Consider the following 13,707-nt stretch of genomic DNA (forward strand, 5'->3'; position numbering starts at 1 on the left):
AGAAGAAGCAAAACTAAAGCCCCAAGGAAGATTTTCCGTTTTTCCCTGGTCATTTGAAACCAAAAAAGGCGCGTTTTGAAGTTCTGTAGTCAATTTATACCGTTCTTTCACAGTTCTGCTTTATTAAACCGCCATGTTGAACAAAACATTACACTAACGTGAGGTTTCAAGTTTATGCATCATAAAAATAGTGGCACGAAAATCAATACGGTACTCATTTTCCTTCCGCCCTTTTTAATATTTTTTCATAATACTTGATCTTCTCTTGTTCAACATCTGATAAAGAAGGTGGTAGTTTTTCATTAATAAGGTCCTCCTTTCTTGCCTTTTCAAAAGTGCTTAGTGTTTCATTCAGGCCTTCAGACCCACGAGATAAAGCACCACGGGGTAAAATACCGGCATTCATGGTTTTCAAATATTCAACTTTATCACTTTCTTCCCTTAGCACAGAAAACATTCTCGACACTTTAGCAATGGCCAATATCTTATTTCTCAAGGCTTTCCTTCTGCTCTCATCTTCTAGTATTGCAGATGACGTCTTTCCAGCAGTTTCGGCGCTAGTTGCCTTTGTGCTGTCTGAATCAGTTTTTGTACCAGTACCCACAGCCTGCACTTCTGATTCTGGGTCAAGCTCCTCCTCGCTACATATGTTCAGTATAGATACTAACATGTTAGTAACCTTTTCGCCAACAAAAGGCAGTGACCAGGTGAAAACATCCATGAAATCAGGCAACCAATAGGGGTGCGGAGACATGTGAAACTGTCTGATATTCATGACGTTTTCTTCATATTTCAATACAGCGGCTTTGTTATGATAGGTATCTAAATAGTTTGGAGCACTAAACATGGTTATCAAACTTGGAAATCCTGTCACCTTGTTGTTTTTGTACATCCTATACCCTGCATCTTGCGCTTCATGAGCTCTAATAATAGATAGTAGTCCATTTGCTTTCAAAAAATTGCAGGATGCCTTGAAAGTGAAGGCAAAGGAACAGCCCCTTAAACTGTTGGGCACAAAATCATCCTCACTTGGATCGAATTCACTACCATCCCTTGCGTCATCATATTCTTCAACAGGATCTGCCCATAGTAAGTCACACATAAGACCGCGAGACGGAATTTCTCTAAATCTATTGACTTTATTGACATCCTCCACCGACTTCAACTCTGGAGATATACCACCGTGTACACAAAAATACTGCCCATTCATTAATGCTGCCAACGGCAAGGTATTGAATGATCTGCAGCATGCATCGTAAACTTCCATATCATATTTATGTAGCATCTCATTTTTGAAAGTAAAATATGACGTCAAATGCCTGCATTCATGGTTACCTCTGAGCATCCAAAATCTCCCCAAATGATTCAACTTCAAGGCATATAAATAAATCAAACATTCAAAAGAGAACGCACCTCTGTCAACGTAGTCCCCTAAGAATAAATAATCAATATTGGCAGGATCACCGCCTATTTCAAAAAGTTTCAGTAGATCGTAATACTGGCCGTGAATATCACCACAAATCGTGATTGGGGCTTTCAGTTTCAGTAAATTGGGTTCTTTCTCAAATGCTACAGTCGACATATTTAGAATTTTTATAGCTTGCTCTTTAGAAAGTCGACCTTCATGAACGAAATGCTCTCTTAAAAAGGAGTGATTCGGTAATCCTGTTTTGGCGTGAAACACTTCCTCATTACTAGGTATCTTCCCCCTAATGGCAGGTACAGAAGGTATGGGGCGATCCTTTGTTGAGATAATATTACCATTCTCTAGCGCATACTTTGTTAAATCTACTTCCTGATTTCCCTTTATGTAAGAGTCCTTAGGCTTGATGATTTTGATGCGTGACGAAGAATTCAAATCTTTCGACATCGGCGTTGAAAGTGTTTTTATGACAGCTAAGTTAATAATTGAGAAATCAAACCCGAAAAGCTTTTCTTTTGGATAGCGGTTAAAATATAGCAAATGCTCCGAGAATGGTTTCGTATCTAGCTAAGATGGTCTCTTGGTTTTAAACTGTCATTTAATATACATCGTTCCCTTTGTTTCCCATTCGTTATATGCTCATTTTTCAAAAATTTGGAAACTCACGTTCCAAAAGGCGATGACATGAAAAATTTCGAGATGCATGTAGATGAACACCGAAATTGATGCAAGTAGCCTTGGTTCGTATTAAAACAAGAACGTGGATCCAAAAATTGATTTTCAATTTGTTGAGGATTTTAAGAGTGATAATTTTCAAGAACGAATGAGCATGCAATATATCGATGAAGCAGCATCCGTACAAGCTGAGCAGGGTAGAACTAATTTAATGTTCCCTGATGAAAAGCAACAAGCTCGTTTTGAACTTGGCGTTTCCATGATGATTTACAAGTGGGATGCTTTGGATGTTGCCGTGGAAAACAACTGGGGCGGTCCAGATTCTACTGAAAAGAGGGATTGGATTACGGGTGTTATCGTAGATCTCTTCAAAAGCGAAAAAGTGGTTGACGTTACTTTAATCGAAGAAACGTTGCTTTATGCAATGGTTGATGAATTTGAGACGAACGTTGAAGACGACTCAGCTTTGCCCATTGCTATGGAGATTATTAACATATACAACGACTGTTTCAACTTAAATTACAATAAGGTGGAAAAATTGTACTTGGATTGGGAGGAAAAGCAGAAGACAAGGAAATCAAAGAGGGTTGTAAATGTTGAGGGTGATGATGATGATGACGACGACGATGATGATGAAGATGAATATGATGATGAAGATGATGATGAAGAAATGGATGAGCTTGTGCCTGACTTGGTGTCAAGTAAAGCGGAACCTGTTGTTGATGACGATGGTTTTGAATTGGTTCAACCAAAGGGAAGAAGAAGACATTAGTACCGAACAAAAGCAATAGCGTCTTGTTTTTCCGCTTCTCTGGCACTAATATAACTATAACTATATGTTAATTTTAATGATGTTGCTCCGAGGCATGTGGTAAAGCAAAAATTAGATGTTTGATATGGAACTTTTTGAGGTAATCCTTGGATATAGTCAAAGAAAATTATTTAATGAGGCATAACACCAATATTTTCATGTCTTCCATCTGAATATGGATGAATTACGTATTCGACAATTTTATATTTTGTTACAAAATTGAGACTAAAGTAAGATTTAAGTGAGGAGAAAGATAAATATAAGAAGTAAAAATACCTGACTGAAAATCCTTGTATAAAAAAGATTATTCTTTAGGCAGATGGTTTAACTATGTAAAGAGTTTTCTGCTCTTCATGGTTGTTTAAAACTAGTGTCTATCTATACAACCCTCTAGAAGTATATCTTAAGTGTGCATTATCATCAAATTCGTCATTATTATAATTATCATTATCGCCATTAATGAACTTAAATTTTTTGAAAAACGAAGACGTCATTTCCAGGAAGGAAAAGGATTCCTTTCTGAAGTTTGCGATTTTAAATAGTCGGATGTCAGTTCCAACCCAAATGTTACTCTCAATTATATTATTCACTACACCTGCACTAATTTCTTCGTTGAACATGTAATTATTCAAATCATCAGCGGTGTTTGATGTATTGGCATTTGCGTCTCTTTGATCGACTTTTGAGTCATTAGTGTTACTATTATTGCTGCTCCCCCCCCATTTCCACTTAAAAAAGGAAAATCCACTATTACTATCGTTGCTCCCATTGTTATTGGTGGCCTTATTAATATTATTATTATTATTATTATTGTTACTATTATTAGTATTACTGTTATTGTTATCAGTTTCAGGGACAACATGATGAGAATTTGGTCTGGCCCTTATCGAAGAACCATTAGAAGTAGTTCTCTCTAAAGTAATGGAGGAAGAAGATGAAGACGATCTTAAATGCTGGAAATGGTTTTGTGCTGTGTTTTGAAAGAAATAATTCATCAAATTACCACTTCCATTACTTTTTGTTCTATTCAAAGCTGCCGTTGGAGTTCCTACGCCCGACCCCGCGCTTATTGTTCTCTCTAAACTTGCAGTTGATTGTCCTCTTGATCTTCGGATGTACCCTAAACGATCTGTTGTTGGTTTTGAAATGGCATTACCGTCTGTTTCATCAACGCTTATGTCTAAAAGTGATTCGAAATGCCTTAATTCATGCGAAGAGGTTTCTTCATATTTAAAGGACGTCTGCGTAAATATATTCGCCCATGTGGCAATATGGAACCACATCACCAGTTCACCATTAGTATGCATTGACAAAGGCTGAAAGGTTGTCAACCGTCGGATGTCCAACGGCAATTGAGGATGAATTGAAGTCAATAGATCAGATTTGAGGGCCGATAATTTCGATAAGGTTTCAAAATACTGTACTGATTTGATTTTTGGAATTTCAGGAATTCTCAATAAAATTTGTTTCATTACTCGAAAAATAATTTGCAAATAAACGGTACCGGACCAAACGTCATTGAAATTCTCATACTTGGGATTTTTACATTTGTGAGTAAATGTCAATTGTCTGGGCCATTGTGGCCTATGCGGCCAATATTTCAGTTGATGTTGCAAATTCAAATTGGAATCCGACTTGAAATCAACGAACGCAATAACTTGATAGTTCTTATCATGGTTCGTACTTGGAACGTATTTTGATGTACCCGATGTTTCATTGCTTAATGAAGCTGGGTTGAAAAGCAAATAGGGCGCTGAAGATTCGTTATCTTGGCCTTGGTCTTCGTTTTTATTCTGACGCTGATTATCATTTTGGCCTTGTCGTTGGTTCTGCTGCTGCTGACTCGTAGGAGAATATAGATTAACTGGAGGCAAATCAGTTATTTCTTCAAATTGGTAAAAATCCTTCCACTGAAGCTTCCTGTTGAATCCCATTTGTTTCAAGTTCATAACGTGCAGATTGGAATCCGGGTTTATGTTCAAAGCTTTTGTAATGGAACTTATGGAGTCATTTATCTGGTGGCAAATCGATTGATGCCTTGCCATGGCAAATAGCAAATTCTCTGCGTCTTCGAAATATAGGGTGAAAAATGTTGTAATCGACCTCAACAGTAGCGCCAACAGATCCATTTTGAAGCCTGGCGATATCATATACGGCACTTCCTTTGTCTTGAACATAGGTGTTGCATAAGTGGTCAAGTAGACTTTATTCGATGACTTGGAAAGAATGTAAAGTAAGGACATTGCTGCATTGTAAGACAGCTTGGATGACGATGCGTGGCTAGAGGTAGCGCTTGGTGATGCAGATTTTTTCTTTGCTGATAGAAGGATCAAATCATCATGGGAGTCGTCATTTTTGTGACAACTGGTCAAAATTTCGTCGTTGATGGGTAAGAGATTATAAATCAACTCATAAAAAATTGGGTTTGGTTGTAGATTGAACTTGATGTTGTCCAAGATCAAATTGGATAGCTGTATGATTGTAAAGTCTCTAAATGTCAAATTATTGATATCGCCATTGATGTTGGAGAGTTTGTAAAAATTTGGAAGGTTGTTTGTATAGTAATTTAGGTTGAAAGTTTGTAGCATTTTGAAAAGAACGAGCTTCTTGGAGGTCAAAATCAACAAAAGATGATCAAGTAAAGGCAGCAAAATTTGAGAAACGCTATTTTCGTTCAATTCCACAATGGAGTGCTCATCTCTCGTGTCGTTGGGTGCACCGTTGCCAGTGGAGAATGAGTTTGCGCTCGTTGCGGAGGAAGACGACGATGAAGACGAGTAATCGTAGTATTTTATGTAGTAGATGGAAAATATAACGAACCTGTTGGCAAACTTATCTGCAAAATAGTTTTGGAAGCATTTATTGCAGTCAATCAAGTTCGTCATGAGAACGGTCATCGGTATCAACAGCGGGTGAATGTCAGGCAATTGAGTCTTGGTCTGCGGCTTGGCACTATTGGCAAACGAGGATGCGTTGGGCGACGAAGCACGTGAAGAAGATGAAATGTTATCGTGGGCGGTGGCCGATACGGCTCTCCTTCTGGTGGTGTCGACGTGTTTGTTGCCAGTGAAGTTGAAAATGTTCGATTCCTGTTCTATGGCGAGATCGATGGAGTACTTGAAGATCTTGATGAAACTGGACAGGATCATTTTCAAATCGTACTCCCGTTGCAATTGAGTGAGGAAAATGGTGATGACGTTGCCTTCTGCCTTATAAGACATGGAGAGGTTCAAGACGTGCAGGCAGGACTGGGCGAATTGGAAATAAAGCGTCTGCCAATTATTTGCCGTCGCCTCGGAGTTGAAGAAATTGGTTTTCAAACTGTGGAAGTCCTTATTGTTGTTGAGCACGAACCGCATGCTACAGTTCAGAAGCGAAGAAATGAACTGGATGGTCTTGTCCTTGGGCATTTGCGCGCACCAGTAGACAAGAAACATGTTTACGTCCTGCTTACCGCCGCTTGAGTACAAGTCCGACGAACACAGAGCCGCCAACAGACGTAAAAGAAGCAACCTGTTGGCGAAAAGGTGCCATTGCTGGTGCACGCCCAGTAGCGGGCGGTACTTGTCGGAGTTGGTCAAGATGCCGATTTCCCACAGTTGCTCCGGATGGGCGGTCGCGGCAGTGGTGAAGTTCTCCTGGAAGGCCAGTTTCAAGATCGCCAAGAGCAGCCTTTCTCCCAGCGGGGTGTTTTGGAGCGAGAGAACCTCTATTTCGTGTTGCGTGGCCCAGAAGACGTCGTGGTGCTCCTGCGTGCCGGCCTTGATCCGATCGAAGTAGATGGGTATGAGGATGGAGAGGGTCTTGATGGCGTTGATGAGCCGGGAGCAATGGAGCCCCGTACGGGAGGCGGGCAGGCAGTTCGCGGAGAGGATGATGTAGAGCGAAAGGAAGACAAGCAAGTTGTTGAAGTTGGGCGGGTTCAAATCGCAGATAATGCGCAGGATTTTTTTGAAGTTGGAGTTGATGCGGAAGGCCTGCACGTCCATGGATATGAAGTCCAAGTAGAACTCGTTGAAGACGGCGTCGACGTCGAGCACGACGCCCGGCTTGCCGCTGAACAGGGCACCGACGTCAGGCCCGGTGCCCGGTTTGAAGATTGACAGGTTTAGACTCAACGGGTCAACACTAGTCGAGGAGGAGGGCGAAGGGGAGGGTGAGGGCGTGGGCGTAGGCGAGGACGGAGACGCGGATGCGTCTTCCGGTCGAACCAGAGCGATGCAGTGGTTCAGCAGGATCGAACTGGATTTGGAGTCAGTGTTCCCCATTATGCATAGCCTAGTGTTGGTGTGTTCTGTCTTGTCTTTCTCCTTACTAGCTTTTCTCTTGTTCTTTTCTGCTTATCTGTACGTGAAATGCACACACTCAATAAGTAGAGGTGTTTTTTTTTTCTCGGTATGCCTCATGGGAAAAAGCAGACCAAAAAAAAAAAAAAAAAAACCAAAGCGAGAATACACACACGCGGAAACCGGACCGCAGAGTAGAGAAAAACCCCCTGAGGCAAACCAAACTAAACTAGACTGTGTTGTTTGCTATATTCTATAAAACGGGCGAACTAGAGGAGAGGGTATATAAAGAGTATCTATAAAAAAGAAGGGGAAGGGAAGAAAACCGGGAGAAAAATGGCGGGTCCGCCGTCAAAGTCTTCTCTTGGTCCCGTTGACCATCGTCTCGTGCTCCGCGGCAGACTCTGGCACCCCCCACTTCTCGAGCGAGGACGCCTCCGTCGACATGGTCCTCTGGTTGATGAGCATGGGTGGCAGCGAGTTTGCCGTGGGCAGCGGCGACCTGGTGAATTGCGGAACAATAACGCTCGAGTAGTCTCTGATGACGCCCGGCTGCAGCGACGCCTGCGAGGTGCCCGGCGTGCTCGAGGCATAACCCTGGTCGACCCGCTGTCTGATCCGCATGCCCACGGTCATCAGCTGGTCCTTGTGGAGGTCCTCCTGTTTTTGTTGATCTTGTTGATCTTGCTGTTGTTGATGTAGCTGTCTTTTCGGGACGAGGCTGCTGGCCCATTCTAGTTGCGCGTCCATCGTGCTCCTACAGTAATTTTTTTTTGTGTTCTGGTCCAGTTCCGGTGTTGCGCTTCTCTCTTCCTCTTGCTGTATGCTTCTATATCTATGTTTATCTCTTTTCCTTTGTTATTCTATTCCGTTCCCTGTTGCCTGCTGCTGCTGGGTGAATAAATAGGAAACAGAAACGCCCCACCCGACCGGCGGCGGGAAACGAACCACAAAAAGCGCGCTGCGCGGTACGAGCCGGGCAGCGCGCAGTGGAGAGAACACCCATGCCCACGCGCACCCAAAGGTGCGCGTGGGCGAACGGTGCGCTCTGCTAACGGCAAGACCTGGCGTCCCCTGCCGTTAGCGAGCGGCTAGCTGCAGTCGCGTGCCCTTGCCCTTAGCGGCTGACTGGCTGACTCGGTGGCATATATAAACTGGAACCACCGAACAGTGTGTGGGTATCGCATACCTTCTACTTTGCCACAGCACCGCACAGCACAGCACAGCACAGCACCACAGCACAAATGTCCGAAGCTACCCTCTCCTCCAAGCAGACCATCGAATGGGAAAACAAGTATTCCGCCCATAACTACCACCCCTTGCCCGTAGTTTTCCACAAGGCGAAGGGCGCGCACGTGTGGGACCCGGAGGGTAAGGAGTACCTGGACTTTCTGAGCGCTTATTCCGCGGTCAACCAGGGCCATTGCCACCCTCACATCATCAACGCGTTGACGGAACAAGCACAGACGCTAACGCTGTCCTCCAGAGCGTTCCACAACGACGTCTACGCGCAGTTCGCCAAGTTCGTGACCGAATTCTTCGGCTTCGAAACAGTCCTGCCCATGAACACCGGTGCGGAGGCCGTCGAAACGGCTTTGAAGCTGGCAAGAAGATGGGGGTACACGAAGAAAAGCATCCCCCAGGACAAAGCCATCATCCTGGGTGCCGAGGGTAACTTCCACGGAAGAACTTTCGGAGCCATCAGTTTGAGCACCGACTACGAAGACTCCAAGCTGCATTTCGGACCTTTCGTGCCCAACGTTGCCAGTGGCCACTCCGTGCACAAGATCAGATACGGCCATGCGGAGGACTTCGTCCCCATTCTGGAGTCGCCCGAAGGTAAGAACGTTGCCGCCATCATCCTGGAGCCCATCCAGGGTGAGGCCGGCATTGTCGTCCCCCCCGCCGACTACTTCCCCAAGGTCTCCGAGTTGTGCCGCAAGCACAACGTCCTGTTGATCATCGACGAGATCCAAACCGGTATTGGCAGAACCGGCGAGTTGCTGTGCTACGACCACTACAAGACCGCCTGCAAGCCCGACATTGTCCTGCTGGGTAAGGCCCTCTCCGGCGGTGTTCTCCCCGTCTCGTGTGTCCTGTCCTCCCACGACATCATGTCTTGCTTCACCCCGGGATCCCACGGTTCCACTTTCGGCGGTAACCCATTGGCCTCCCGCGTCGCCATTGCCGCGCTGGAGGTCATCCGCGACGAGAAGTTGTGCGAAAGAGCCGCCCAGCTGGGCGGCTCTTTCATCGCCAAGTTGAAGGCCCTCCAGGACAAGTCCAACGGCATCATCTCCGAGGTGCGTGGTATGGGGCTGCTTACCGCCATCGTCATCGACCCATCCAAGACCAACGGCAAGACCGCCTGGGACCTGTGTCTGCTCATGAAGGACCACGGCCTCTTGGCCAAGCCCACTCACGACCACATCATCAGATTGGCTCCGCCACTGGTCATCTCCGAACAGGACTTGCAAACCGGTGTCGACACCATCGCCAAGTGTATCGAGCTGTTATAATATTAATATACGCATGTTTTGTAATTCTGTTTTTTTTTTTTTTTGTTTTTTTTTTTTTTACATACCGTACATACTAAAAGAAAGGGAAAATCTACGTATCTCGCTTATATCTCCACCGCTCCCTCATCGTCCTCGTTGGGCGTGCTGATCAAAGTCACTGTGTCTCCTCTGACAAACACCATCTCGCAGCGTCTTTCAGACTCGCTCAACTCCTCGTTGTTCAACTGGTATATGGTCTCCACCGCATCACTCAGCACGATGTTGCAGTGCGAGTCGAACGCCTGCAGCGTCCCCACCAGCGTCCTGGCCCCGCGCAGCTTGATATACACCCTCTCGTCGAGGTTTAGTTTCAATAGGTCCAAAGGCGTGTCCATTTTCTTGCGTGTGCTCTGCGGTTCCCCTTCGTTGTATCGTTGGTGGAAGTGAAACATCCCGACCTTTTGTTCTTGTTCAACGCAGCTAGCTCTCTTGCTTTTTGTTTTTTTTCCTCTCGCGCTATCGCGGCCTTGTCACACTCCACGGACATCCGCTTGCTAGAAAAAGTATATCAATCAGTCCCGCAAATGAGAACAGCCCTGAAGCCATCATGTCTCCTCCCGCAAGAGGCCACGCACACCAAGGCTCGAAGCTCCGCATTAGATATAACAATGTGGAAGAGATCGTTCCATTCGCAAGGCGGCCCCCTGCGCGCCAGGACAAAGTTCACCAAACCCAAACCGAAACAACCGGCCCTCCCCAAGGACAAAATAAGGCTGCCTACGCAATTGACCCATCACTCCAACGACCTGAGGATCACGGACCCCATCCCGCCAACCACCTCGAACCTGCGCTGCCCCGAGGACCACCCGCTGTGGCAGTTCTTCTCCAACAAAAAATTTATCAGGTCCGCCGACGACTTGCCGCCCTCCGGCCACATCAGGCCCTGGTCCATCCCTGAGCTGAGACACAAGTCCTTCACCGACTTGCACTCACTTTGGTACAACTGTCTCAGGGAGCAGAACGTGCTCGCCCGCGAAAACCATCTCCTGAAGAACATTGTCGGCTCCACGCACGACGAATTCAGCGAGCTCTCGCAGTCTATCAGAACCACCATGTGGCAGATCAGACACGTACTCAACGAAAGAGACCTGGCCTATACCGCTTCCCGGGAGTTTCTACAGGACGAATCGCAGAGGGAAACGTTTCTGGACACTTTGACCAACGACCACTTCTTGGACAAGGACGTCCCGGACGACGAGGTCGCATCCATGCTCACGCGATTCCAGTCGGCCGTCTTCGGAATCTCGGAAACCATCCAGGACAACACAGTCGACGTCAGCTTTGTCAACGGCATCAAGTTCTTGGCAAACCTCAAGCTACAGCGGTTCAAGGACTCCGACGCCCTCGTGTCGGAACTGTCACGCGACCCCATCACAGACGTCGGCGAGTCCTTCATCCTGTTCACCTCCGACTTCGAGCCTCGTGCCGTTCAAGAAGCTTGCGTGGCTATAAGAGACCTGAGGAGCTCCCCAGAAAACAAAGTTCCCACACTAAACGAACTGTCCACCGTCAGGAAATACTTGAAACAACTAGTTCGTGCAAATTCCGTGGAGCATGCAACTGCATAAACCCAGGGGGGCCTTCTTTTCCGCCCCCCACCCTGTAAATACATACATACACACATAGATATTATACAGTTGTATGTGTACATTATTAGATACTTGTCACGTTATGGAAAATCTCTCTGGCAATGCCGCCCACGCTGCTCTTAGTGCCGTTGCGCCCATCCAATGCGTACTTATCCCTCACCAGGTCCCGGGCGCTTAACTCCAACTCCAGAGTGCTCCACTGCGACGTAACAATCTCCACTTCCTCAAGGGGACAAATCTGCAGTAACTGGCCCAAGATGCTCATCTGCATGTTGATTATCTCCGTGGGGATTTCATTATCCACCCAGTTCGGGTTGACAAACTTCCCCATTTGGTAAAATGTCAGCCAATGCTCACCGCCCAGCGCCTTCATCGTCTGCGGCCCCATCTCTTGGCAAAATTCAAACACCCGTTTACCCATTTCGTAGGCCATGTCAAAGTCCAGGTTCACGAGCGCATGATCAATGTGTAATACCATCAAATCCACCTCCATCTTCCCCGTTTGACACCCTTCACTAATGGACAAACCGTTGTAAATCTCAGATAACAGGCCTCTTGTGCTGGACAGATCCTTGTATAACCGCGGGTTCAGTTCCAGCAAGTTGGAAATTATATCCAGGGGGCAGTCTTTGTACTCTAGGATATTACTTGGTTTGAAAGCTGCATCTCTTGTGCCAGTATGCGTCCTGCTTAAGTTTATGGAGTAATGCGATAGTTTGTCTGCCAAGTCAAGTAATACTTCCAGTCTGGTGAGATCAGTACCTACCCCTTGCGTCATGTGCTTTTGAAGTATTTGCAACGTTTGTGAAGCTTTCTTCATTTCTGGTTCCCTACGCAGTCCATTGGAGGCATTGTTGAAAAAATGCCAGAAGAACTTCACCAGCAACGCATACATTTGCGCATCATCATCGTAATCGAACCTCTCGATGATCATTTCAGTGTGTCTGAAATCATTCATTTGCAAGAGAATTTCCAGTATGCAGTATATTTTATCATTCGCACTGATCCTAGTGAAAATCTTATCCTTCTTGTTGGTATCCAAAACCGTTTCATACAGGGATTGCAAAAACATAGATATTTCATTGCTTTTACTAAACTCTTCATGGCATAAAGATGTAAAATGTGCTAATTGAGCCGATTCTTCTTCCTCCGTTATGGCAAATATTTCCTTGAATGAAAATTTGGTCGAACATTTGGTGAAAAATTCCATAAACTGTTTCATCTCTAAAACAGTGACATTATTCTGTTCTTCTATGCTAATGTCATCGGGCAATTCGCTCAAGATAGTCCGTAACTCATTAAGCTTAGGAAGTAGGCCGGATAAATTGAACAGGTTTTCACTGTTATTGAATAATATATAGACCACCTTTCTTTGTAAGTTCCTTAATGTCTCACTGTCACCTTTCAGTTGTTCTTCGAGGCTGTGATACATCTTTAAAAACCAATGATAATTGCTATCGGATCTCAACGAGAATTGTTGTTCATTGAAAACTCCACCAATAAATGTTTCCCATTTATTCGCATAGGATAAAGTAGGAATCAGCTCATACTCAATGATTTCCGTCATATTACTACCCTCAGCACCATCAACTATTATGTTGAATAATTTCTTATCAGGCATTTCCTTCCATTCGTTGATTTTGAATACAACATGCAGTCGTTTATTCAGGTGGTCCAATGGTTTAATCACTCCGTCTACCCATCTGATAAATTTTGTAGATAGCACTCCTGGTCCAGCAGTTTCCCACAATTGAGAATAAAATAACGGCGCTTCAGGTAGCATTTCATTACAGATTAAGATTCTTTCCCTTAACCAATCTTCAAAGTTTTCCAGTGGTTTATTATCAACTTTGCTATTTATGAATTCTCGTAACTCCTGATATCTACTGGATCTCGTAGCGTTATCAATCTCAATCAGTGGAATCAAACCACTGTCACTTTCCAACAGTCCTATCACAACATCCTCGCTGGTGATTTCCTTCTCTTTTGCACTTGGCGTTTCTTCTCCTCCCTTATATAGAAACGAAAGTTTCTCTGGGTCGTCTAGTTCTGGCCATAAAACGCAAATAACTTTCAAGTAATCCGATTTTGAACCCAGTCTGGTAACCAACTTTTTGATATTATCAGTATCGGCTCTAGATGCAAAAACGCAAGCCAACAAATATAGTTGCTCTTCCAACATTTTTACTATACTTTTATTGCTCACCTATTGAGTCACACCGGTTACCTCCACTTATTGTCTATCCACAGTAACTTTTTTTCCCTAGTTTTTCTTTTTCTCTGGGTATTGCCTCTTTCTTACAAACTCAGTAAAATCCAATTTCTCTACGAAACAATAACAAAAACTGCAACAAACGACATGATC

General features: G+C 44.8%; 8 protein-coding genes across 8 annotated transcripts; 3 read left to right on the plus strand and 5 right to left on the minus strand.

Moving 5' to 3' along the window:
• Window positions 1-214: 214 nt before the first annotated feature.
• CNA1 (calcineurin catalytic subunit A) lies at window positions 215-1,870 on the minus strand (the record flags this gene model as incomplete). The annotated part of the gene is made up of 1 exon (XM_056230056.1): window positions 215-1,870. The coding sequence occupies one exon, from the start codon at window positions 1,868-1,870 to the stop codon at window positions 215-217; it is 1,656 nt and encodes a 551-aa protein (XP_056084013.1).
• A 376-nt stretch (window positions 1,871-2,246) lies between these two features.
• TSR2 (Tsr2p) lies at window positions 2,247-2,870 on the plus strand (the record flags this gene model as incomplete). The annotated part of the gene is made up of 1 exon (XM_056230057.1): window positions 2,247-2,870. The coding sequence occupies one exon, from the start codon at window positions 2,247-2,249 to the stop codon at window positions 2,868-2,870; it is 624 nt and encodes a 207-aa protein (XP_056084014.1).
• Window positions 2,871-3,283: 413 nt separating this feature from the next.
• Window positions 3,284-7,177, minus strand: ECM30 (Ecm30p; the record flags this gene model as incomplete). Its single annotated transcript, XM_056230058.1, has 1 exon — window positions 3,284-7,177. One exon carries the CDS (start codon window positions 7,175-7,177, stop codon window positions 3,284-3,286), a length of 3,894 nt encoding a protein of 1,297 aa, XP_056084015.1.
• Window positions 7,178-7,546: 369 nt separating this feature from the next.
• On the minus strand, window positions 7,547-7,945 carry DIF1 (Dif1p; the record flags this gene model as incomplete). Its single annotated transcript, XM_056230060.1, has 1 exon — window positions 7,547-7,945. One exon carries the CDS (start codon window positions 7,943-7,945, stop codon window positions 7,547-7,549), a length of 399 nt encoding a protein of 132 aa, XP_056084016.1.
• Window positions 7,946-8,439: 494 nt separating this feature from the next.
• Window positions 8,440-9,714, plus strand: CAR2 (ornithine-oxo-acid transaminase; the record flags this gene model as incomplete). The annotated part of the gene is made up of 1 exon (XM_056230061.1): window positions 8,440-9,714. One exon carries the CDS (start codon window positions 8,440-8,442, stop codon window positions 9,712-9,714), a length of 1,275 nt encoding a protein of 424 aa, XP_056084017.1.
• Window positions 9,715-9,818: 104 nt separating this feature from the next.
• Window positions 9,819-10,088, minus strand: LSM3 (U4/U6-U5 snRNP complex subunit LSM3; the record flags this gene model as incomplete). Its single annotated transcript, XM_056230062.1, has 1 exon — window positions 9,819-10,088. The coding sequence occupies one exon, from the start codon at window positions 10,086-10,088 to the stop codon at window positions 9,819-9,821; it is 270 nt and encodes an 89-aa protein (XP_056084018.1).
• Window positions 10,089-10,361: 273 nt separating this feature from the next.
• MRPL4 (mitochondrial 54S ribosomal protein uL29m) lies at window positions 10,362-11,321 on the plus strand (the record flags this gene model as incomplete). The annotated part of the gene is made up of 1 exon (XM_056230063.1): window positions 10,362-11,321. The coding sequence occupies one exon, from the start codon at window positions 10,362-10,364 to the stop codon at window positions 11,319-11,321; it is 960 nt and encodes a 319-aa protein (XP_056084019.1).
• An 85-nt stretch (window positions 11,322-11,406) lies between these two features.
• On the minus strand, window positions 11,407-13,524 carry SEC39 (Sec39p; the record flags this gene model as incomplete). Its single annotated transcript, XM_056230064.1, has 1 exon — window positions 11,407-13,524. One exon carries the CDS (start codon window positions 13,522-13,524, stop codon window positions 11,407-11,409), a length of 2,118 nt encoding a protein of 705 aa, XP_056084020.1.
• Between the last annotated feature and the right edge of the window lie 183 nt (window positions 13,525-13,707).

The sequence above is a fragment of the Saccharomyces kudriavzevii genome (assembly GCF_947243775.1).
Source record: "Saccharomyces kudriavzevii IFO 1802 strain IFO1802 genome assembly, chromosome: 12".
NCBI lineage: Eukaryota > Fungi > Ascomycota > Saccharomycetes > Saccharomycetales > Saccharomycetaceae > Saccharomyces > Saccharomyces kudriavzevii.